The sequence below is a fragment of the Melospiza georgiana genome, chromosome 11 (genome assembly GCF_028018845.1).
Source record: "Melospiza georgiana isolate bMelGeo1 chromosome 11, bMelGeo1.pri, whole genome shotgun sequence".
Taxonomy (NCBI): Eukaryota; Metazoa; Chordata; class Aves; order Passeriformes; family Passerellidae; genus Melospiza; species Melospiza georgiana.
Window position 1 is genome coordinate 23,444,038 of NC_080440.1, and position 25,899 is coordinate 23,469,936.

The following is a 25,899-nucleotide window of genomic DNA, read 5'->3' on the forward strand; positions in this document are numbered from 1 at the left end:
CCAGTATCTCAAGATCTTAGAAGAAGGAGCTTCTTCTTGTGGAAGTCTCTCTCATGAGAGCAACCAAAGTCAAGTGCAGGACATGCCAGATAATCAATCTTGCTTATAAATTTAGCAACCTTCATATTTATACAATTACAATTCTTGTCATGTCACTGCTAAAGCAAAGCTGTGCTAAACCTTTACTCCTCCTCGTTTAGTTTGCTCAAAGCCAGTCCTTCCCAAGCCAACTTCATCCTCTAGCCTTCACAGCTCTCTTTCTTATAGTGCCTTTGCCCTTCTGCAGAGTTATTACAGACTCTTGGCTTGCCAGGCTAACTGAGCTGAGGTCCAGCCTGGCTTTAGGAGCAAGGTTCTCCTTTCTCACTCACTCTGGTGGCCCTTTGTGATATGTTCTTCCATTTTAAAGACAACTGTCAGGGCACTCCCTGCACCCAGACAAGTCTCTGCTGCTCGCGGGTGTTTGATTCCTCTGCAGCAGAGCAGGGATGATTTTTGTTGACCGGCTTCTGCAGAGCCCTAAGGACAACCTGCCCATGAGAAGCCAGCCGGGCAGAAAGCCCTGGCGTGCCCAACAAGGCACACACGGTGCACTCATCTGAAGACCTTGATTAACTCTTTCCTGAGCTGCATTTTCCCTCTGCTGTGTCCAAACAGCAGTGAACACTATGCAAACATTGCAGACCAAGCAGAGCAATCAGTGTCTGTCACAATCCCATTCCCTTTGCCCTGTGTGTTGGTGTGGAATGCCAAGCTCACTGCTCGCCACCGCTCACGGTTCCACTGCAGACAACAGCTCCTGTTGTTCCTCGTGCCCACGTTGTGTAACTGTGCCTCCGCACGTGGACAGAGCTCTCCACGACCAGCCTGCACTGCACTGCCCCAAGTGCATTCACAGCACTTCTGAGAGGAAGGAACATGAGGAACTCTCTCCTATGAATCATTCTCTTCCTCAATAGCACAGGCAATCAAGCGACAGCCTGTGCAAGAACAACTTGTGCATGGGAAGAAAAGGCCCTGATGGCAGACTGACCTGCAGCCCTGCTTGACAACAGGCTCTGTTACAATTCCCTGTTTCCAAACAGCTCAAGTTATTCATGCAACAAGTTATGCAGGTAACAAGCCTGGCAACAAATGAGATAGGACAAGAGGAGATGGCCTAAGGTTGCACTAAGGGAGGGTCAGGTTGAATATTAGGAAAAGCTCTTCACAGAAATTGCTGTTCAGGCCCAGCACAGTGGTGGAGCCACCATCCCTAGAAGTATACAAAAAATGCATGGATTTGGCACTTTGGGACGTGGTCTACTGGTGCACAAGGTGGTGCTGGGGATGGTTGAATTTGATGGTTTTAAGAGATCTTTTCCAGCTCTAATGTGTCCATGATTCTGTTTGCCCATGCCAGTTAACAGAATGTTTCTGGTTTTTCAGTATGATTCTGCTGGCCCACAGCAGTTAACAGGAGGGCAGTGCCCACAGGGCCCCCAGGAGCCCCATGGCCATCACCACCACCCACTGATCCCATCACAGTTTATCTCCCATCCCCAAAATACCCACACCGGTCTTGCTAAAGAGATCTCACAGCAGGGAGCCCAACTAATCCTCGCCTTCCTGCTCCGGCCCATGACCCCTGCTTGGCCAGAGCTGCTGCCCCACAGACACAGCTCGGTGCCATGGGGATGCCCCAGCCCACCAGGCAGAACGGGGAGATGCAGACACCACACAGGGAGACACATCTGCAGCCATCTCTGTGTAAGTTTCATTTCTGATGACGAAAAAAGATATCTGAATACATTCCTCAGAAGACAGCTTCAATTTCTCAGCAGCAGCTGAGAACTACTGTCTGTCACAGAAGAATCTGCTTGATGTTTTTTTTTCATATTTTCAACTTCAGACAGAAGATCTTTCATTAACTGCAGAGTATTATATGGCACAACTAAGTCTTACAGTGCACCTCGCATTCATTATACTAAAAGCTTGATTTGACATGCAATCGTTTATTTAAATTGTTATGTAAAGTGAAGAAAAAATTTCCTCACTCAATTTAATTTGCAGGCTCTTGAGAAAGAAATTCAGGAATACTTCAACCTAAAAAACTATGCAAAACAGATGGAGAGAATATAAACAATCTCTTCCAAAAAAATAGGTGTGCACTTGAATCCAGAACAAAAAACACCTCTTAAGTAACTCAGCAGAGCTTAACTAACTTAAAATGGGACTTTGAAGAAATTAAAGGGATAGGTCTGTTCAGAATAAATAAATATTTTCTGTGCCATTAGTAATTGGAATCCTTACAATAGGGATATCCATTGCAAAGAACAATTACCTGGAAATAAAGAGATGAAGCACAATGAGTTATCCCATAAAGCCCAGACAGCTTCTCGTTATTTATTAAAAACTTAGAGAACAAAACTACATTTAAAGGAAGCCACCACAGGCCCGTACAGGTTAGTTTAGAGGACGTCCCATTAAACTGAGAGGAGGATATAACTAATAATTTTCATACTGTGGCTTTTATATGTTGGCTGCTGTTCCAAGGACAGATTAAATACCACAGCTGCTTGGTTGGATAGCAAATTAAAAGCTCTGTGATGACCCTTTATTCCCAATGGGACATTTTTAGTCAGTTTTTCTTTTTTAAAAAAACCTATTAACTAACACAGTAGGTTCTCCAGAACATTACCCTGAATAAAAATAGTTTCAAATGACACAGGAGAAAATAGGATAGGAAACAAATATGTCAATAGAGGTTTGGGCTATGATGCAATTGACAAACCTCCCAGATGTGCACCCTGTGGGTAAGAAAGGGGAATCCTTGGTCTTGCTATGACACACCTAGAGCCCTACGAGCACCAAGTACCAAGAACATGCACCACAATATTAAGACATTTCACATGAAAATAAGATTTTGCAATTTAATAAACATATACAACGAATTTCTTCTACAAATCGTGTGGGCTTGGCCTGGAATAGGATTCAGTATTTCCCATTTTCCACTATGCAGGTGATAAAGGTAAAAGACCAGCCCCAATCCACAGCTTCTGAAAGGAACCAGGAAATACAAGGTGAAAAATAAACACTCCTAACATTAAAAGGATAAACGTCCTACTTAACATGAAAAGGAAAAAACTGAACTATGCCAGGGTAGTTTCTATTTGTGTTTAATTCCCATTACCTCTCCTAGAGTGGGAGGAACTCAAGTGAGAGTCAGGGAGGTTTCTCCCCTGAAAATTGAGACAAGGCTGGTTGAAGAGATTTTTCTTATCACATCCCTTTCTTACTAGACAATTCTATAGGACAAAACCACATTAATTCCCCGTGTAATAACATACATGTGAAAAACGTGTTATTAAAAGCACCTTGCAGGCACTGCCCCCCAGCACGCACTCCCAACACACAGCACAGGCCACAGCACTCCTGCCCACTCCCCCTTAACTATAAATCCAGAAAAATTCTCCTTGCCCTTTCCACTCTTTCAATTACCCTGGTTACAGAAATAATCTGTGAGATTTCTCTGCTGTGTGTGAAGAACTAGAGCAGTGTTCAGCCTCCCTGGGTACTCAGCAGCAGCATCACACTATGCAGAGCCTTTCATCTGGGAAAAAGCTTGGTGAGAGCTTTAGATGAGAAAGTTCTCAGAGACCACACAGTTTGTGTTGGCACACTCAAAACAAGCAGAATATGATCTACTGCAAAGAGCATCTTTTACCAGAACATGTTTTTTTAGTCTGCAAGGGTAAAATTCAAGTAGAGTACTTTAAAATAATTTCTGTGACATCAGTAAACTGGGACCCCTTTATAATAGGGATACTCATTTGGTATCCCTATTTTAGTCTACAAGATTAGAAATACACTAAATACTCCAGTTCTTGTAGATTATGTTTGTCCACAAGATTAAAAATGTACAAATTGGAGCTCTAAGAGGTTCTAAGTAGCTGTAGTTAAATTCTAGATCTCTTATAAGAGGGTGCTCAGAGGGATTCAGCAAAGGGCTTTTTTCAGCAGGAGGCTGGATTAGTCTTGCCATCAGATCCAGCTGATTTTCATGAAAGTCACTGGTTTCAATATCACAAAAGTGATAACAATAAAACATCAAGATCTAGACATGGATTGCCATCCCATACAAAAGTCCAGACATTTTCAAGATGGGAAAAAAAACTTGTGAGTCATGAAGTGATTCACTTAAAATATTTTAAAGCTTTGTTTTCAGAATCTTTCAAAATTAGAACTGTCATGAAAAATTTATTGACTGCAATGAAACAAGTTTTAGCACAGCCTTCACTGGAGCTGCAATTCCATTTAAAACACCAAATTTCTTAACTTTCTAGCACCTTAAGAGTATGACAGTGAATGTTAGCATTGTCTCACACACAGCACTCAAAGGAGAGCTGATTTATCAGTTGCAGAATAAAGACACTTCCAGATGTTTGTAAAAGCCTTAGACAGAACTGCCTAACCAGTTCACAGTCCACTTAAATGACTCCAGGCACTCCTAAAAGAAAGCACCTGAGAACTCACAAGCTAAAGAAGATTTGGGTTTTTTTAAATCATTCAACCTACCAGAAGCACATTACCTATTCCATTATGAATGCCATGCACTGCAGTTAACTTTCAAAGCCCATATGCTTCAAAATACCTTTTAACAAAGAATAATCCTCATTGCCATAATCTCATTTACAAGTTCTTAAATTTAGGAGGACACTGACAAATTTAGGTTCTTGTATTTATGTCACCTGTTCAAATGCTTCATTATGGAAATTATTCCACACGTCTGTGTGGTCTTTTAAAGTAATGCCCACATACTTGTTAGGGACAAGCCTTAAGCAAAGCCCAAGAACACAAAGGGCAAATGCTTGCCGTGAGCATGGAAGAAAACAGCAATTCAACAGTGACACCAAAGCAACCTAAATCAAGTCAAATCACTCCACAGCCATCTTTTTAGGGGTTGCACTTCCACTTGCAGGGCTGTTCCCAGATTTATCCCACATCAGCTATTAAACAAGGTGCAACACTAAAAAATGAAGCCAGAGAGCAGCTGCAATGTTCCTTAAATCAGCTTCATACAGAAAGGCAGAATTACCAGACTATCGTCTGAAATCAAAGGAAGCATTTGAGTCTGTATTTTCGCCTCCCTATCTAAGCCTAAGGAGAAGTTAAGCCCCAGAACCACCAACTATATCTATATCATAAAAATACAGGTATTTGCAAACACGCTGATTTTGCACTGAGATTTCCCCTGCAGGGATTACAGCCCCGGTCCAGGCTTAAACACTGCTGCAAACTCTACTCAGCTACAGCGGGGCTTTTCATGCCTCCCACCAGCTAAAAACAATTGTGTGTTCACTTTGATCATGCCAGATTCTCCAGACCTGCCACCACTCTAGCACGACTAGTGCATGCAGTTTTTTAAAGCAGGTAAATTTACATGGGAATTTTGGGCAACCTAAGAATAAAAGCTTCTGCTCTGAGACTGTTACCACATTTCAAAATATGTCACATCCTTAAAGAACAGACTAGACAGAATGCTTATTGAAACATTATAAACCCTGCCTCGGGGGGTTAAAACTTGGGTACAGGAGCACCTTAGAAACAGTGTTTCTTTTTTAACAATTTTTTTTTAAGTGAACATCTAAAAACAGGTGAACAGGCTTGCATGACTAATTATTCATCTGTCTTACACCTCTAAGACTAATTAACATTCCAACGTACGTAAGATCTTCCAGTTAAACCAGTCCATCCATTTTTTTCAGTCACACAATTGAGCACTTTGCCGTGTCACAGATGATAGATTAGTGAAGGGTCCTCCAAGAGAAATACATACAAAACTACTGGGAGTTTGTTATCTTGCATCAACTTAAACTCATGAAGAGCAAGAATTATTTTATGGGACAAATTGTTCCCTGTGAGGGTGGGCAGGCCCTGGCACAGGTGCCCAGAGCAGCCCCTGGATCCCTGGCAGTGCCCAAGGCCAGGCTGGGCACTGGGGCTGGAGCAGCCTGGGACAGTGGGAGGTGTCCCTGCCATGGCAGGGGTGGCACTGGGTGGGATTTAAGCTGCTTCTAAAACACCACTGTGTGATTGTAAGAGTAAAAAAAGTCGCCCATTCTTGTTATTTCTAGTGGTTGTCAAAAATACAAGGTTTAAAAGGCTGATTTTCAGCCTTTGCTTCTTAAGAAAAATACGTTCCACAATACATTTAGTGAGTCAATCATGGCAGCAACACATGGAAACAAAGCACTTCTCAATTCTTTGTAAACTTGATAGAGCACTATCAGAAATAACCAAAGTGTTGAAGCAGCCACACGGGGAGTTCACATCCTATTAGGCACCAAGGTCTCCACTCCACTGCCAGAGAATTTCATTAGCTACCCTGCTGTCAGAAACCCATTAGGAAGCACACCCTATACATCTTTCCAGGCACAAAGGTCACAATTCACAAAACACTACATTGTTATCTCTTTTTGCACTCAAAAATTAGCTTTGTGGAAACGTTTTAATGACTTTTTTCTTTCTCTAACAGAAATCATAAATTAAAACTTCAATTCTAAAACTCAGAGATACTGCAAACAGGATAAAGCCTACAAAAATGCACAACATATAAGCTTTATGGAAGCTTGTTTTTAAAAAAAGCACTTCCAGCACATGGACTGTACTTGCAGGAGCAGAACTGCAGTACCAAAGTAACAACAAGGCAGGCAGAAAGATAACTATCAGTCTCTGCTAAGAATCAGAAACAATCATTGCACAAGACATCATAAATTGCCTTTGTATCTTGTCTCACTAGGTGTCACCCTATTTTCCTTTGTTTCTCAGCAAATTCTGATTTCTCTCCCAGGTTCATGAGGATGTTCAGAGACACCAGATGCTGTCCCACCTGTCACTGACTGATACTCCTGAGGCTGCACAAAGCAGTGCCCAAGGAAACACTCTGCACAACTGGGAGGCTCTCAGGTGAAATGGCATCTCATCGGATTAATAATGTGAGATAATTCATGCAATTGTAAAGATGACCCTCTAAAGAAAAACAAGGAATGTGAAAAAAGGATAAGGGTATATACCCTGTGGCAGTGTACAAGGTGCAGAACTGTGTCCTTTGAACTTTTAGAGGGCAGAAGACAGGAAAGAGAAGGAATGAGAAGGAAAAAAAGTCATTTAAACTGCTTATTAAAAGCCTACTGGAAAGCTTTTGTGAGGTAGCATTCATTTTACCAAAAAAGCCTTCCTAACAAGGCAGTTGAGGGTGACGAGGCACTGACACAGATTGCTCGGAGAAGCGGTGGATGCCCCATCCGTGGACACTCTCAAGGCCAGGTTGGATGGAGCTTGGGACAATTTGGTGTAGTGCAAATTATCCAAGCCCATGGCAGGGGACTGAAATGAGATGTCTTTAAGTTCCTTTATAACCCAAACCCTTCTGTGATTCTAAAAGATGTCAAAGGCAGGCAGGAAGGGGCTGACAAACACCCTGTAACCATTCCCTAACCCGTAACAAAGCCAGACAGCATCAGTCACACCTATCACACCCAAAGTCACACATATCACACCCAAAACAGCAACACTGGATTTCATTTTCAGGAACCAAGTCTGTAAAGTGTGTATTTTTTGTGGTGTCCTGCTTGGACAAAGCCACCTGCCCCAGGCACAGACCTTCCCGCTCCAGGAGATTCCCCCCCAGTATGGCTACAAGCCCAGCAGTGCTAGCTAGAAATGGGGTTGTTATTCAGCAACATCACAAATAAAAGGAAGAAAAAGTCTGGATAGTATTTGTATGGCTAAAATCAAATCCCTCCTTGTGGCAGTTACTTTTGAATATCCAGGCTTCATTATACCAAGTGTCTCATTTCACACTGAAAAGCCCCAAAACACAGCCATGCAGCAAACATTCTTTGAAGCCCACAAGTGCATAAGCCTGAGCTTGTTATCTCCTTCCCTCAAACAGAAAACATGGTTTATATATACTAAAAAAAGTACATCCACACTTCAGTAAATGAAGCTGTACTTAAAGTTTTAGTGTTACTTAGAGAAAGAATTGCTCTAATAGTTTTGTAGCTTTACTGGTTACAAACTTGTCATTATAGGTTCATCCAAGTGAACAGATACACATTTTAATCACACACTTTTTAATCACTAACTGTTTCTTGTGGTCAGGGATGTCAGCCTCTCATCAAAGCCTTCCACGATAGCAGCCTCTGTGGGGATGTTGTGTACCTACTGCATGGCAGGAGAACGGCTTCTGGCAGAGTACTCATGAGTGAGGACAGAAATTCAAGCTGTCAAGTCCTAAACATAATTATCATTTATTCCAGCAAGTTAAAAAGACATTTCACTTCCCTCTCCTAACCAGCAACTTGCCTCAAGTTTCTACTTTCTGTACTTTGAAAAGAAGGCTTAATCCTCTTGCTCAGAGAGGGATTCAGAGCTGTCTATAGCCTAGAGGAAGCCACAGCCTGCCTCCACAGCAGTATCTGGTATCACATGGGAAACTATCCAGTCGGCTTAATTTAACATGAGACTGTAAAAATAAGGCATAAAACTGCCCTGGGTCCAAATGAACTGTGCTGCAGGCACCTGGGGCTCTGACAGCCAGTCCTCAGCTGCCAGCACACCGAGGGCTCTGTGCCGTGCCTCAGGGCAAGGTGCCTGCAACAGCTCCAGCCTCCAGCACGAGCCCCAAATGGCTCCAGCCTCGAAATGTGTGTGCCCCCCCATGTGTGAGCACAGCTGGGACCCAGAAATTAACCCAAACTGCACACCCATCACACGGGGACAGAGCTGGGCGATGGCACCCACTCTCCCCTGGCGTGACACCTGGAAGAGGTACTGCCCATCTCCCCTCCCACAGTGGCCAAACTTAGACTGAACAACTTACACCATGAGGGGAGATTCATTCCCAGCTCCCCTCACATGTGCAAGGCTCATTGAAGCCTTTACCAAACCACCTTAAACTACTACCCTGGCAGCTAAGGACAGAGCGAGGGGCACAGCTCCTGTAATTCCATGCTCTGAAAACAGAGGATTCTGCCATTCTTAGCAATATATGTGTCATAACTGAGATAAAAGCAAGCCCATTTCATTAGTGTAACACTTGCTTTATTATCTACAACTCTCCAAACACACACTGATATGAAAGAGAAACAAAACAAGTTCAGATGCAAACAACCATGCCTGTTTTCCTTAATTAATCAGCAAAGCCTGGAACCAAACAAGCCTATTTTGATAATATCTGGGTCTTGTAAAACTGATTCCAGGGTTTTAGCAGAGCAGTGCACAGGCCAGCAGCAAAGAGCTACATCCACTGGAAATGTTGTGATTCCCCCCCACGTTCCAAAGCACTCTGTTTGAACAGCAGGATTGATTCTGCTCAGCCAAGCACCACGGCAGCACCAGCTCTGGCCACACAATGGGGCACCTGAAATGCTCCTCTAACTGAAGCAGCCCAGCACCAGGAAAGGCAACATGAAAAAGCTGCTTATTTTATGAAAATCTGGAATAAACACCACAACTTTAATCCTTTGAGCACGCACTAGTGAGAGAAGGAAACATCCATTTCAGAAGCAGACAGAGGCAGGGTCTGGTCCAGACAGTATCTGTGTGGCTAAAATCAAATCCTGCTTCTGCAAAATCAATACTCGGTTCTCAATACATGAGGTGACCAACTGTCATCTGTTCTTTTTAATAAAGCCTTATTTTATAGAATATAGAACAAATTTTATCATTCAGCTAAAGAAAAAACCCTTTCTCCATCTGTTTAGCCTGACTGGGTTTTAGGCAGTTTAAGCACGTGAAATGCACTGACACTGCCTTTGGACAGGCCCTGTTAAGTCAGGAATACAAAATATAACATTACCATGCTCAGTTCCAAACCAGTTTAGAGGCTTGTGCTTTGCAAAAAAGTTAATGGAAAATACTTGACAGTTCCCCAAAACAACACAAACACATAAATAAACAAAAACATTCCCAAACAAACAATAAGGCAGCCATCATCCATATAGGTTTACATTCAAATTCTCTGAATTTTGAGAAAACAAAAGGCCTTTAAAATAGAGAGAGATTAACTATATCAGGACTTCCAGAATCTGAAAAAGATATTCATTAATAACTTTGGCAGCTAGCTACTGTACAGCCTCCTCCCACACAAAAGCATTACAAAACAGGACTGGTGTGTAACAAAACAAAATGCTCATTTCCTTTTAGGTTTTCATTTTTTTTACAAAAAATATTAATTGAAACAATATCTAAAACTCAAATTAACTTTAGTAGGTGGTGCTGAGATACATCACAGGATCAAATACCATTCTAAGAACATTTAATTTTCCTTTAAGAAGGTCAAGAATGAAGATCAGATTGAATTCACATAACATGACAAACTTAGAATTCCCCACAGTGTTAACCATGCCTTCTCCCTTCAGTTTTCATGAATAAGTAGTTTATAGCCCACTGCAGCAAACTGAAGAGCAGATGGTGTTAGGTCTTCAGTTACTCCTTCCTTGCCAGTTTGAACAAGATGGACATTCCCAGAACATGGTCTTTCATTCTGCCCATTATTCCCATTGCACATTTAAGCACTGTATCATACAGCCATATTACTCTACTAACACTATACAGTAAAATCAGTTTCCAGCGGGTGTAATGTTTTTAAAAAAGCATTTTGGGGATTATGATGAACTGAAAGCACAGGTAAAAACATTCAAGACCAAGATGGAGCATCTCCCATAAAATACAATTCAAGATGAGTACAGGTATGAGTTTACTTATATTTCTTTAAGGGATTGCAGAGAGACATCACCACCCCCTCCACTACCTGAACATCATGGAAGAGTCACTCCAGAAAGTTTTCAGTGCACATTTTTTACCATCTGATCTGAAACTCAATTAAGGTTCACCAATTGTTACAGACAATCAGCTGGGAAATAAGATGCTTCCTAAGGCTTAGAGGTGTTCAGTGACATGTCTCAACTTGTATTCACAACATAGGTGATGGCATGGGACAGGGGAGAACAAGCAGGACTTGTGATCCACCCCATGTCCCAAACCCCCAGTGTCTTTTACAGAACATGGCCATTTGCATGTGAAAAGAATCTCTCAGAAGCTATGTAGCTAACTCTGAATGGACAAAATTCCTAACAAATCACACTGTTTGGGATAAGCATAATGCCAGAATGAGATATGGACCTGATTCCTTTGGAGGATGATGAAATTTTAATCAGGGATAAAGGAAGTTGCTTATGGTTTGAAGATCAGTACATTCCAGAGCAAGGGACCAGTGACACATAAAAGGGGCTCTATTTTGTGGTTTACATAGAAACTGGGCTTAGAAGAATGTACGAGCACTCTTGCAGTGGTGCAGAGTGCAGGCAGAAGCAGCTGCAGCAGCGCTGGAGAAGGTGGCTGTGACCCTCCGGCAGGATGGCTGGCCTCTGCTCCCAGGAGGCAGGAGGGCAGCACAGTCAGGGACCTGCTCCCTCCTTTCAGAGCCACACAGCAAGAGCAAGGTACTGGACTGAAAGGTGTTTCCACTTGACTTATCAACACCACAAAGAAAAACCTCTGCCCTCCTTAGCCAGCCTCGGTTTCAGCACCCGTACTGTCTATAAGTGTCACTTGAAGGAAAAGATACATTCCCAAACATAACTTCATATATATATATACACATATAAATGAAGCAAACCAGTTCTGCTTCCAGATGACCCTTCTGGACATTCTCCAGCTGCTCTCTGCAAGCCCCTCCTGCTGCAGCGCAACCAAGACGTCTCTTGCAGCAGGAGTGCCAAGTGTCACACATCTTGTGTGACACACCTTTGGCTGCCCTTGCCTGGCACCTACGGCCTGCCCAGGCATCACGCATCAACACTCAGCTCATATTTATGTCTTCTGGCCAGCAGACCCAATCCAGAGCTTAATGCACACACAGGAAGGTGTCCTGCTGCTGGCCGTCACCAGCCACATCGTGGCAAATCCAAAACCAAACTTCTCCATTCTCACTGAACTCGCATGCACCGCTGCAGTGGGCTCCTGAGGCAGGAGCCTCCCTCCCCAGCAATGCTTTCACTCCCAAGCCTTACAGTGAGTCTCCTACCTTCCAGGAGACACTCTTTCAAACCTCTGCAGCATCTCTAATCACTGAGACTACCAAAATGCATTAACTCCAGCAGCCAGCATCTTTTAGCACATCACCACCATTGCCTCCGAACTCTTAACCTCTGTTACACCCCAGCCATAAAACATCACCAGTGAAAATTCGTGTCACTCATGTCAGACTGCGGATCAATTGCAAGGATCACCACAGTGACAGCTTGCAACATCAACTTTTTGCACCCTCCATCAGCTGTGGATATGAGATGACCAAAGGGACCAGAAATATCCTTTACACCCGGCTCTGATTTGAAGTAGTTTCTTCTTATGGCAGCTGGACCCACACATTTAGCATGAAGAATTTCACCAGAATTAAGGGCACTCAACCAACCTTGAGGCACAATGTGCTCAAAGCAAAAGAAAGGAGTCTTGTGTGATTCACGAGCAGAATGTGAAGCCTGACCCAGCTCTATTTCATTTACTGAATTTGAGAAGCAGTCTATTAATAGTTCACTACCATATCCCTGCCCTGCTTCTCCATGCCAGGGCAACAGCTCGGGTAGCAAACACCAGTGATACAGGCACATATTTTCATACTGACACTGTAGAACACAGCTAATCCCAATTGTTTCAATTTAAACAGAAGTCATATTCACAAGAATTAACTGGAAACAGACAAAATTGGTCTTGAACTTCACTTAGTGTGAGCAGACAGCAATACCAGACTCAAGCTTTCAGGCATAGTCTCAGTCTCTTTTCTTCTCTCAGATTTTCTAAATTATTCTGTGCATTTACACTACAAAGTCTATCTGGCCAATAAATTACCAGTATAGATAGTAACCTGCCACTATTTCGACATCAGATGAAAGCTGCCAGCCAGCAAGGACACTAACAAAAGCCAAACTACCACACTACTTGAAATCCTGGAGTTACTACCCTTTTCAGGAAAAAAAAACCCGGGAATTTTGATACAGGGACATAAGACTGTGATGATCACCAGGCATCTCACAACTTCCTGTGTCAGCAGGATAAGACAGCTCAACCTTTCCCCATTCCTCAACAAAAAAAAAAAAAAAAAAAAAAATTAAAATTAAATACCATGGTGGTATTCACAGTCCAAGCAAGAACCATAAAGTACAATGAGGCCTCTGCATTTCACAATACCGGGTCTGACTCTTTACAGGGTCCCTATATATTCCCAAAGGGAAACATGATGGGATTTTGAAACCATTCATCTAACTAAACAGAATATTTGGCTTGCAAGCAGGGGAGTGGTAAAGCCTGTATTCCTTATTCATGACCCAACACTTTACTCAGGAGTGCAACACTGTAATACTGTTATGCCAAAGCCTCAGCACACAGCGACCGTACACCATTAATTAATATTAATTATAGCTTCTGAAAACCTTGGAATGCAAACCCTTCCAAAATTGCAAGGGCACACTAATCCTGCTCTAGTACTTCAGCTTCATGAAGGAACAATAGCCTTATTTTCCAGCTAGAATTCAACCACAGCTTTCACCTCTTCAGACAGGTCTAAGGCCCAGATCATTTGGCTAGCACTTGGGTCCCGCCCTAATCAGAGCTCTGACTTCAGTTCTGAACCCCAAAGCCGTCTTTTCAATGACATAAAGCCACTGAACAAGAATGGCTTGCGAGGCCTTTGTACAGATGGACAAAGACACACAGGCAACAGCACAAGTGGGCTGAAAAACCACTGAGCCAGGACAGGATTAATGCCTGCATGGAACCTCAGTGCTGTCCACTTTCATTTCCCCACTGCAAGTGGAACAAGCACAAGTGCATCTCCACAAAAAAAAATACTACAGGTTGCAGCAATTTTTCCACAAAAAGGCTCTGGCCTGGGTTCTGATGGTGTGAGGCTGCAGAGGAAGGCATTTTGTCTCCTAACAGCATGGTGATATGATGGCTTCCACTCAGTCTCCTGCTACCTATAGGGAACTTCAAATTTGTGCAGAGAAACACAAATGGGGCAGATCTAACTGACACAGCTCACAATAAAAAATTTTTTAAAAAAGAGCCCCCCAACAGCCATGAATAAAGTGATTTACTTGACAGCATCCTCTGAATGTTTTCCCTAAAATTCCCCAGCTGAACTGAGAGCATTCTACAAGTCAAAGAGACAACATAGCCATTCACGTCTTCTCCCATTGCCTCCTCCATACAAATCCAGTCCGGAGGCACAGGCTTTAATCCTATAGTCGTTAAAGGCTTTTGTCATTCAATGAGGCTTTCCCAATCCAGACCCAAGTACTGGCTTCCAAAGTCACATACCATCTCACATCACCTTCGGCATCACCCAAAAGGGACCCAGCAGCCCCTGCCTCCGAGGGATTCACACCAATTTCTCTAAAGCAGCCAAACAATTTTCTTTCCACAATTAGAAGCCTAAAGCAAATCCTGTATCAAATTGAAAATATCTAGCAGTAAGACCTGATCTGAGTTGAAGCACATATAGTGAAAACTAGTAGGAATTTGAGCATTATACAGATTTCTTCACATACAGTCGGTACAAGAATTCCTAAACAAGGGTAATTAAGAATATGAAGGCCATTCACCAGGTAAGAAAGCTTTCACACTACAGTTTTCTCTTCCTAATCTGTTCCTTAGGTGTCCATGATGCAGACTAGCACTTCCAAGCAGTGTTCACCAATACATTTGGCAGGCTTTGGTCGTTAAAGCTGCTCCATTACAGAAAATACGTGGAAAATCCCTTTCTGTCAACCCCCTGCTAGAGCCCTCTGAGAAAACCCGGCATCGTGCTGAATCCTGGGTCTGTGCTATGGCTCTGCAGTGATGGGGCTGGCCTGGGCTGCGCCGACTGACAGGAGCAGCATCAGCCTCTCCCAGCCACCACCCCTCGTGCATTTCAGGCTGCTGAAGCAGAAGCCTTACACACTCCTGATTCAGCTCCCAGCAAAGCCAGACCTGCCCCCAGGCTTTCCTCCAGCAGCTCTTTTAAATCCCCTTATCAATCCCCCAGACCCCCCTTTCACCACAAACCCACCAAGACCCCCGGGATGGAGGAGAGAGGGGCTCAGCCCCTCACCACCAGCCCTCCATACCTTGCCCGACTGCTGTGCCTCCCATTCTGCATCCCTGGCTGATAAAAGCTGGGGAATGCACGACCATGAAGACTGAGAAGTGTTCCCCATAATTCTTATTAAGAGAGCACTTCTGCAGTGAATTATGATTATGTTGTGCAATGAAATCATCAGAGAATAAAGATGTGGCTGTACATCCATCCCCAGCTATCCCAGGCAGCCAGGAGTAATTTACAAACAGATTGGGCCAACATTTAAATATAAACAACCAAGAGCTTAGACGTATGATAACACGATATTTCCATATCGGTTTCAAATAGTCTTGTAGGCCATAAAGCTCAGCCATCCAACGGAAGTTTAAAGACCCCAAATCATAAGAGTTAAACCTCCTTTCACCTAAGTTACAGGGTAATTCTGTATTAGGTTTTTCTATTAGGTTTCATTCCAATGGATGCCAACAAAAGTGAGGTAACAGGCACTATAAGAATAAAAAATAGGCATGTACTACTGTGATTTTTACTAAATGCTACAAAATCCACCAAGAACAGGGTAACAGCAAAAGACAGCATCTAAACCTTCGTTTTCTTTAGATATTACTGGATGATACTACTTCATTCTGAAGATCTGGAACTTTAATGTAAAAATCTGCCTTTTCAAAGGTATTTGGTCAGATAAGTCTTTGACCTAACCAAAGTACTGCAAACGTAGTACCTAGAAAAGAGCAAGCACCGGGGCATATTAGGAGGTTTCATTCACTAGGGCAGTGACAATTCCATGGCAGGGGAGAGGGAAGGTCGGGGGGAGCAGCTTCTCAGCTTTATGAAGCCATAACACAAAAGGAAATTTTCCCCCTGCAGACGCTCTCCAATCACCGACTGTCGGTGTCATTTTAACCGTCGGGAGCGGCTGCCCGAGAGGGGCTGGGGCCGGGCCGAGCATCCCCGCTCCGCCCTCGCCAGGGCGCGGGAGCCACGCGTGACCGGCGCTGCACCAGGCGGGTCCTGCGCGGCCCCCGCGGCGGCGGCGGCGCCGGGCCGAGGGGGTTAAGCGTGGGAGGAGTGTACATAAGGTGGTGGATGCAGAGCCAATGGGGATATTGCGCTATAGTTAGACACTGGATTCTAAGCGATGGTGACCATAAAGGCTGCTCAGGGCTGAGCTGCTCTGAATGACACCAGCACGGCGCCTTTAGTTCCCGGCTTATAAGGCAGGAAAAAAAAAAAAAAGCACAGGAGGATCAGCTAGGCTTACCTGCAGTTCACACCACGCGACTTCGACCCACGTCTCCGTGTCCAGACCCTTGTAGACCGTTTTGAAGGATCCCCGCCCGAGTTCAATATCAAACTTTAGGAACCTGCCATCCGGCGAGGTGGCAACCGCTTTCATATCAGCCTCCTCCTCGGGCTCCTCTTTCTTAGCCTTGCCCTGGTCCTTGGCAGCATCCTGCGCCTCTCTCCGCTCCGCATCCTTGCCCGGCTCCTTCTGCTCCTCGGCGCCCGCGGTGCTGCTGGCGGGCGGCCTTGCCCGCGGCTCCCCGGAGCACTCGGCCTCCCGGCCCGCCGCCTCCGCCGCCCCCTGCCCCGCCTTGGCCCGCTCCGCGATTATCCTCCGGGTTTTGGGGAGCAGGATGATTCTCCGCTGGTGCTCCGCCTCGGGCAGGTCGAAGGCGGGCTCCTCCTGGTCCGAGTCCACCACGCTCCTCCGCAGGAACCGCTGATGGACCAGCTTGGGGTCCCTGGAGCCGGGGCCGCGGGCCGGAGGGGTGGGGGCCCCGGGGGCAGCCGGCGCCGCAGCAGCGTCCCTGCCCGCGGCCGCCCCGCTCCCCCCGCCGCCGGGCCCATCCATGTTCACGCCGGTCTCCGCGGCCGGCGGAGCGCCGGGCTCGGCAGCCGCTGGAAGCCCGCCACGGCCGCCGCCTCTGCCGCCGCGCCGAGGTGCCGCTCTGGCATCACCCCCGCTTTCCATCCGGGCCGAGGGCTCAGCGCCCGCCGCCGCCCCGGCCCGGGGGAGTCACCGCGAGCCGCGCCCGCGCCGCCACCTGCGCGGGGCAGAGCGCAGTCCTGAGGCGCCGCCACGGCCCGGCCCGGCCCCCGGGCACCTCCCCCGGCCCCGGGGCTCCGACCGGCCGGGCCCCCGGGCCGGGCCGCGGCCGCTCTGACCGGGCTCCCCCTCGTCCCCGGTGCCCGGCAGGGGCGCGGCCGAGAGCGCCAGACGACCGGTGCAGCCCCTCACCTGCGGCGGGCCCGCGCACAAAGGCGCGGCGGGGCCGTTACTTACGTGCGGAGCCGGGGGCTGCCGCGCTCAGCGCCATGCGCGGGGGAAGGCGGGCGGCGGAGGAGGGGCGGCTCCGCCGAGCGTGCGCCTGCCCGGGTGCGCGGCGGGGCCGGGGGAGCCGTTGCCGGTGCGGGGCTCCGCGGCTCGGCTCGGCTCGGCTCGGCTCGGCCCGCCCCTGCGCCGCAGCCCGCCCCCGCCGCAGCGCCGGCCCTGCCGCACCTCCCGCTCCGCGCCCGGCGGCTCCGCGCCCCTGCCCGCGGGCACCCTGCGGCAGCCCCGCCGCCGCGTTTTTGTCAATGGCAGAGCTCCCGGGCAGCGCCCATTTCGGGCACCGGCGCTCGGCGACCGCCAATGAGGCTGCGGAGGGTGGGCGGCCGCCCCCCGACCTCGGCCCCCGTTTCCCCCGCCCCTCCCGGCCCCGCCGCAGACAATGGGAGGGTCCCGCGCCCCGCCGCCGCCTCGCTCCGCGTCCGGCAACGTCCGCCCCCTGGCAGGTGCCCCCACGGGCCCAGAGCATCCCCAGAGAGCATCCTCCCACGGCATCTTCCGACCGGCATCCCCGAGTGTATCCCCTGCAGAGCAGCCCGCCGAGAGCATCCACCGAGAGCCTGCCCTCCACAGCATCTCCCCCAGAGCATCCCCCGAGTGCATCACTGCCAGGCATCTCCCCCAGAGCACCCCCCGAGTGCATCACTCCCAGACACGTCCCCCACAGCACCCCCCGAGCGCTCAGTGCCCGCGCAGGTGTGCGATGGGTGCCGGGCGCGGGCCTCAACTCCCTCTGATTTCTGGATCCAGGAGGTGGCTGTGCCAAGAAGCCGACTGTCATGCCTGCGAGTAAAGGGAAGGTGACTTGAAGGGAACTGGATACTCTTTGCACACAGCATCTTTGCATCAGCGTTCCCCAAGTGTAAAATGTGACCAGGGACCGACTCAGGCGTGGCCACTGCAAACACCACACAGCCCAGCCATGTGCTGCGTGGTAGGTCACAACACATGACAGGCCTCATGACCTTGGGTTATCTTTTTTGTGGTTTTTTTCTTTATTCCAGGCAGTTCAATAATCAGTCTATGGATATTGACCCCATCATTCACTGTGACCAACACTTCAAATTAGCCTACATAGAGGGAAACTTTGATCTCGACACCCATTTGTGCTTCAAAAGAACCCCCCTGGAGCACTGCCTCCATTTCTGGGGGCCTCAGCACAAGGAGAATATCGACCTGCTGGAGCTGGGACAGAGGAGGCCACAAGAATAATTGGAGGGCTGGAGCCCATCTGCTGTGGAGACAGGCTGGAAGAGCTGGGGATGGTCACCTGGAGAAGAAGGGCTCCAGGAGAGCTGGAGAGGGACTTTGGGCAGCAGCCTAGAGGGCCAGGACAAAAGAGAATGGCTTCCCACTGCCAGAGAACAGGGTTAAATGGGATTTGGGGAGGGAATTATTGCCTGTGAGGATGGGGAGGTCCTGGAAGAGGTTTCCAAGAGAAGCTGTGGCTGCCCCATCCCTGAAAATGTCCAAGGTCAGTTTGGATGGGGCTTGGAGCATCCTGGGATAGAGGAAGGGTTAGCAATACCCATCGCAGGGTTAGGAATGAGATGGGCTTTAAAATTTCTTCCAACCCAAACTTCTGTAATCCATATTTAGGTGAGGTCAGAGACATGGGACACTGGCTTTGCCAAAGGCTGTGCCCTGTAACAGCTGTGACATTTCTGCTCTGTAAATTCACAAAAGGACTCTGATTGCCTCTACTGCCAAGCTGCTTTCTCAAGTATTAGGTTCATACAAACATACCGTATGTTTTTGTTATTAAAATTTAAATAAATAAAGAAAAATAAAAAGCTAAGTTTTACCAAGTAAAATCCCTGAGATTTCTGAAGGAAAGGAAGTTGACTGTCAGGCAACCATAATTAGTTCTTGTTTTAATTAATTAATTTTCAGTTAAGAATGATTTTTTAAAAAACCCTTTAAAATAAGAAACTGGGTAGTTATTGTACTGGTGTTTTATTTTTCACACTTCACTACTAATTCAGCCTCATGGATGCATTTGATCTTTTAGTGGTTTGCTTTTTGAAGTGTTCAAATATCAGTGATATTTCTAGGACTTGCAATTGTGGCATGAAACACGGATTTGTGTGCTGTATAGAAACCCGAATTCCCGAATATTAGTCCTATGTGCTGGGCTCTGCACCTCTCTGCACAAATGGAGATTTGGTACACAGGGAGCAGTCTGCAGCTACCAGGAGAAAAGAAGGGAAGGGGAAGAGCTCTGACACCTTCTCCTACTTATTACATAAATTGACCTAAAACTCTGTTCAGAGTAACAGAAATTCCCACCACCATGTAGAAAAAGAATAAGTTTCAGCGTAATTAGAGGGCTAAATGTAGCTGGCAACATTTTGCTCTGCAGGTGGACAGGATAAAATGGGAATATTCTAGAGCTGACCAAATGCCAACCCCAAAACCCACAATCAAGAAAAATATGGGGAGGGGGGGAAGGAGAGTGGATTTCCCTGTCTGCCAGGTCTTGCAAGAAGAAAGAGGGAATCTGTACACGCTCAGGTGTAGGGAACATCCCACCTCTGCCTCAGGAAGATACATGAGCACTGTCATGCTGCACCAGTGTCCCCTGACCCCTTCCCAGGGCTGCACAGATGAAACAAGACCTGTTCTCACAGCTGAATGTTTGTGCTGTCCAGCGCCACATCGTGCCCAGGGCTTTTCCTGTGTCCATATGTCTACTGAAAACTTAGCAATAATTCGCATGTCACAGACTTAATCATGATCCATTATCAAGTGCTCTGTTACATGATGATCTTCAGCATTCTAAAATGGAAAGAAAATGCTTCTTCCCAGACAGCTGTTTGGCCTTTTCCATGCTGCCCTCTGCCTGCTCGGCGTGCCCGGGTGAGCTGGGCACAGGTGTGACAGCACGGGCGCCACGGGCTGGGCTCCACACCCCGCTGGGGCAGTGCCACCCTGCCGAGCAGCATGGCACAGCATGGGCAGCTCTGGCACGGGCCCCGGTCTGACCCAGCACTCCATGCAGCAAACAATGGCCCATCCCAGCAGAGGCATGCTACCCAGGAGACAGAGAATTTTCCTCAGCCATCAGGAGCTGCCATTCCAGCCTTCCCGAGGGTCAATGACCACAATGGGCACACAGCCATGGAGGGATCCAGTGCCCAGTTCTGCCATGCCCTGTGCAGTCCCAAGCCAGTCCCCTGTGCCAGGTTCATGCCTGATGGGTGAGGAATGCTCAGCAGGCATATGGGGTGGACTGCAATGGCACCCAAAATACAGACTGGCACACGCTTTGTTTCTGCCATCTGCCCAAAGCCCCCAGCACTGGGAACAGCCACCTACAAGCTACCTGTCCATAAGGGACAATGTCCATCCTGGGCAGGGGACCTCACACTGAACAGGCTGCACACAGTGGGGCAGAGTCTCCCTCACTGGGATACTCCAGAGCTGTCTGTGCACAAAATCCTGTGCTCTAGAATGATTCTGTTTGAGCACGAGCACCAGGTGACCCACTGTGCTCCCCTCCAACCTCCTCCATCCTGTCATGAGCTATTTTATGGGGTTGCCTCTACTTTCCTCAGTTTACCCAAGACAGAAGCCTGTTATTGATTTTCCTGCTCACCTGTTTCAGCCTATGCAAGCCAGCAGACACACAGACACAAGGATGTTGTTTACCCACACAGCTTACTACATCAGTGTGCTGTGTTACCAAAGGGCATGAAAAAAGATGAACAGTTGCAGTTTTCATCAACCATCATCAGAGCAAGCTAGAAGCAGCTTCACCCTTCAGAACTGACTGGTATGCAGATGGCATTGGAAATTACAGCAGGTTTCAACTAACAGGCAGCAAAGGTGTTACCTCAGACTGTGACCTTAATCAAGCCTTTGACTTGGAGAACTGCTCCTTGCAGGAATGAAAGGATGCTCATCCCCCAGTGGAGTTCTCCCTCCGTGCACGGTGCTGGGTGAGACACATGTCACCCCAGAGCACAGATGGGCATTTGCACCTGACGAGCAGATTACCACAGGTGTGTCTGTGACTCGCCTCACTTCTGGAACAGTCAGTCACTCTCTGACACAGAGCAGGACAGCTTGTCCCAGTTAATAGCTAGTGTTAGTTTTAAAAGGGAGAAGAAGAACCATTTTCACTTAATAACAGCCCTAATTTTCCTTCCATGTTTGTTAGTTTCGAGTGAGGAAGTTCAGTCCCGTTCAACCAGCTTGCCTTTCAGGTTCTCAGATACTGAGAAATTTTTTATTTGTTTAAAATAAATGCTTGCAGGACACCATGGAAACCTCTGTACTGGCCTCCAGTTTTCAATTAACTCAGTTTTTTATATAATTTATGACCAGATTGAAATCAGGTCAAACACCTCTTGAGAGCTACTTTCAGTTGCACCCAGGGTATGCTCTTACACCTGCACATGTGCTATGGGCCCTAATGTAGTGTTTTGTAGTAATTGTTTTTTCTTAGAAAGAACAATAATGACCATTTAAAAACCCAACTTCCCAATATTTTCTCCGTTAGGTCATCTGTGTTCTGTTCTAATAATTTGTTTATAGAGACTGTAGATACAGTGGTCCAGGTATCCTAAAAGGATTCCAGGTCATCTCATTCCACCCCCTGCCACTGTCCCAGGCTGCTCCAAGCCCCATCCAGTCTGACCTTGGACACTGCCAGGGATCCAGGGGCAGCCACAGCTTCTCAGGAAACCTGTGCCAGGGCCTGCCCACCTTTATAGTAAAGAACTTCTTCCTAAGTATCGGTTGATCTCAATTTGATGGTTGGTCTTGATGTTAAAGGTCTTTTCCAACCTTAATGACTCTGATTCCATGATACTCAGTCACTGAGTTAATACAAACTAATCACAAAGGCATAAACAAGCATCTCTTTATGTCAGAATGATGGATGCTGTTGGCAGACTCACCCTGCAGGTCAGGGAGCCAGGCAAGGGCAGGGAGCGGGCGGCGGGAAGGTGTGTGCCACCCTCCTCAGGACAGGCTGGGCTCCGTTTATCTTTCTTTGCCCTGCAGTGGGAATCTGGTACAACACATCATTCTAACATGCATGCCGAGCTTAGACAGAAAAAAATGCTCCATGTTCTTAATTCCTACAGATTTTAATAGGCATAATAATATGCCACCACATTACCTCTCAGGTTCCTTAAATAAACAAGCTTAATGGTGCTGCACAGAAGTTAATGGACAGTATCTTCATTGCTGTATGGATTTATGAGGTGTGATTGCTGCTCCCCAGCCCAGGAACCAGCTGTGCCTAGGGAATTGTGTTCAGGCCTCCCTAAAGGGCAGCTTAGTCAGCAAAAGCACTGTTATTTTACAATTCCATGATTTACATTGAGCATTATCTCTCCACACCACTCTACAAAGGCGAGATTTATTTTTCAGACAGGCAGCCTGTCATCTTTCCCACACCAAATCTTACCAATGATGAATAGTTGTTTTAAAATTACTGTGTAATTTCAAAGTTTGTACTTAATTATTTATCTGCTTTTCTTTGCCAGAAAACAATGGCTTTCAGCCTGCCATAAGCCCAAATGAATGACCCAATTAATTACCAAATGCTCCTGCGTGGCCACAGGGATTGCAAGAGTTCAAAGAGTAGATTGGGTTTTTTGAAAACCTCTTTCACCTCTTGTGCCTTTTCCCGCTGTGATCCCTCAGGTACCTTTATAATGAAAACAAAATAGATGGAAAGAGCAATGTAAGAATTAGATCAAAACAAGGAACAGAGCAAAATAGACCAAATCAAGGAGTTAAATGTGACACTTAATAGCATGCTTAGGACTTTCCAAAATGTCAAATACATAAGTTGAGCAAGTGAATACCTTTTATTTTTATTTTTAGCATGAAGTTATATTTTATCAAAGAGCCCATCGAACACATTGTGTTACAAAATATGCAGATTTAAGACGTAACGACAGTGCCATTATTCCTCTTAACATAAAAGATGGGGCATAAGTTCTTCTAACTTCAATAAGAACATCTGCTGATCTGGTCTCCATGCAACGCTGCTCGTTATACTGAGCTCTTTGATCCTGGCTTTTCCATGAACTGAAGAAAGGGTGAGAGCACAAAACCTCAGCACAAAATCCTCCCTTCATGCAGTGTGCATTTAGTGACAGGCTCCTGTCACAAACGAGTTTGAACAGGTGCTGTGCTCTGAGGATTGCACCCATGTGCCTGACTGGTTCCAGGGCCTCTGAACACACCACTGTGAGGAACACCCAAAAGTCACAAGTACCTCTACCAAGGCATTAACCTGAAGTTAAAACAATATTTACAAAGGTTAACCACTAAAGGAATACAGAAACTGTGTCACACACGGATGGCAACAAAAGACCTGTGGAGTCAACACCTGTGCTCCAAACAGCCCTCGTGCTCCACCCTCCTCATGAGAAGCCTCCTGTTTGGTACACTGACACTGCATTTTTAAGAGCTTTTAAGTAAGCAGCAAACATCACTGGCTTCCTGCGGGGAGTCACCACACAGACACACGGAGCTCCAAGCCTGTTTGGGGGGCACAACAAGGACAAGGAACCTTTTGGAGTCCCAGGGTGACTGAGATACATGACCAGGCCTTTCAGCCAGTGCTGACTGCTCTGCTGGAATCATTGCAAAGCAGGCAGTCCATTCGGGATAAATAGGTGCATCCATGGACTCAGTGCTCCGACATGGAGTGTGGGCTACACAGGAGAGGTGGCCTTGTGTCATCTCCTGCAGACCTGTGCAGTTGCTTAGTATAGTGTTGCTCTTCTCTCTGCTGGATCCCCTGCAAACATCTGAAAAAGCCACAGATTGGGAAAGCCCTCTAGGGTCATCAAGTCCAACCATTAACCCAGTACCACCTTAATCACCAGTAACCCAAGTGTCACATCTACACATCTGTTAAATCACTTCAGAGATGGTGACTCTGCCTTCGCCCTGGGCAGCCTGTGCCAGAGCTGGACAACTCTTTCAGTGAAGAAATTTTCCCTATTCCCCAACCTAAACCTCCCCCAGGGCAACTTGAGGCTGTTTCCTCTCGTCCTGTCACTTGTTAGTTGGGAGAAAAGAACCCCCCATCTGGCTGCACCCTCCTGTCAGGGAGGTGCTGAGGGTGAAAGGCCTCCCCACAGCCTCATTTTCTCCAAGCTACCTCAGGTTAAGCTGCATCACCCTTTTGGGCAGAATTACATGTGTGGCTTTTTTTCTTGTAATAAGAATTAGTGGAGAGGCACTGGTGTGTATGTTCAGAGTCACAGCTACCTCTGAATTGTTTTTAGAGGTCCTAATAGAATATCACTCTTACTCTTATGCCTTGTAGAATGATACTCCAGAAGAGCATTGATATACTACCAGTTTTCAGTATTTGGTGAATAAGTATGGCACATTGCTATGTCAAAATTGCCTTCTCATCTGTCAGTCCAACACAACAAAGAAGAAAGTGAGAAATACCACGGTATAAAGAAGCTGCCATTACTGTTTCCAGTTCCCAAGAAGAAGCCAGAAAATCCATTGAAGATCCTACCTCAGACCACAGACAATAGATTCCAGGACTGAGTCCTTTGTTCTTTTTCCTTCTTCTCCCTGACAGCAGCAAAAGGCTGCCCATGAACCCTTGATCTCGGGACTCTGCCAAGACAGTTGGCATCCTGCACGAGGAGGGTTTAGGAGGAGCCTTTGAGATCTCTCAGTTACAACATACCTCCAAAAATAAAAGCAACATATCTCACTTTGGGTACCAAACATCAAGGTCTGGAGTTCAGGTTCAGAGGTTAAAATTCAGTGTTTTCAAAACATCAGATATAATTCATTGGTTAGTAGTATTTGTCTGAAAATTTAGAATAAGTGTTGGACAAAAATACAAAAATAGAACTCCATAAGATTTGCAGAGCAACTAATTTATACTTAACAACAGATAGTTTAGATGACAACAGAGTGAAATTGGTGCAATGTGCTGAATTTCCAGGTAGGCTCTAAAGCTAAGGTCCCAGTTCTGGTTTAATTGCACTGACTGGCCACTGATTAAAATGAAGGCAGGATCAGCATGTGATATAATAATTTCCTAGTTTAATTGTGGGTCTGCTCACTGTGCATGTGCTTGTTGAGTAAAAACATGCACTCAAAAGAATGGGGGAGTCTCCCACCCGGATACATCCCAAAAATCTGCAAGGGAAATTAAAACATGATTTTTAATCTGAAAAATTAACCAAACATTACACAATTCTACCCATCTCTCATCCTAGATATCATACATTCAAAGATTCTAAGCCCATATTTTAACTTTTTCCTTGAAATTAGCACACTACATATATTTTATTGCTTTTGAGAAGAAGAGATGATTATCAAAGTCATTAGCAGCTAGGCACCAGCACCTTGCTCATTAGAATTTATGGTTTACTTTCTGGGCAGGGATTTGGCCCATTTTCAAGCCACAGTGACAACTGGTTGTGTAATTGAAGAGTAA

General features: G+C 46.3%; 1 protein-coding gene across 1 annotated transcript in view; it reads right to left on the bottom strand.

The window, feature by feature from the left end:
• WNK2 (WNK lysine deficient protein kinase 2) overlaps nt 1–17,099 on the bottom strand; it is an 84,491-nt gene extending 67,392 nt beyond the window's left edge. The window contains exon 1 of the mRNA XM_058032073.1: nt 16,386–17,099. Within this exon, the coding sequence (XP_057888056.1) occupies nt 16,386–17,099 (714 nt within the window). The remainder of the gene's footprint in view (nt 1–16,385) is intronic.
• Between the last annotated feature and the right edge of the window lie 8,800 nt (nt 17,100–25,899).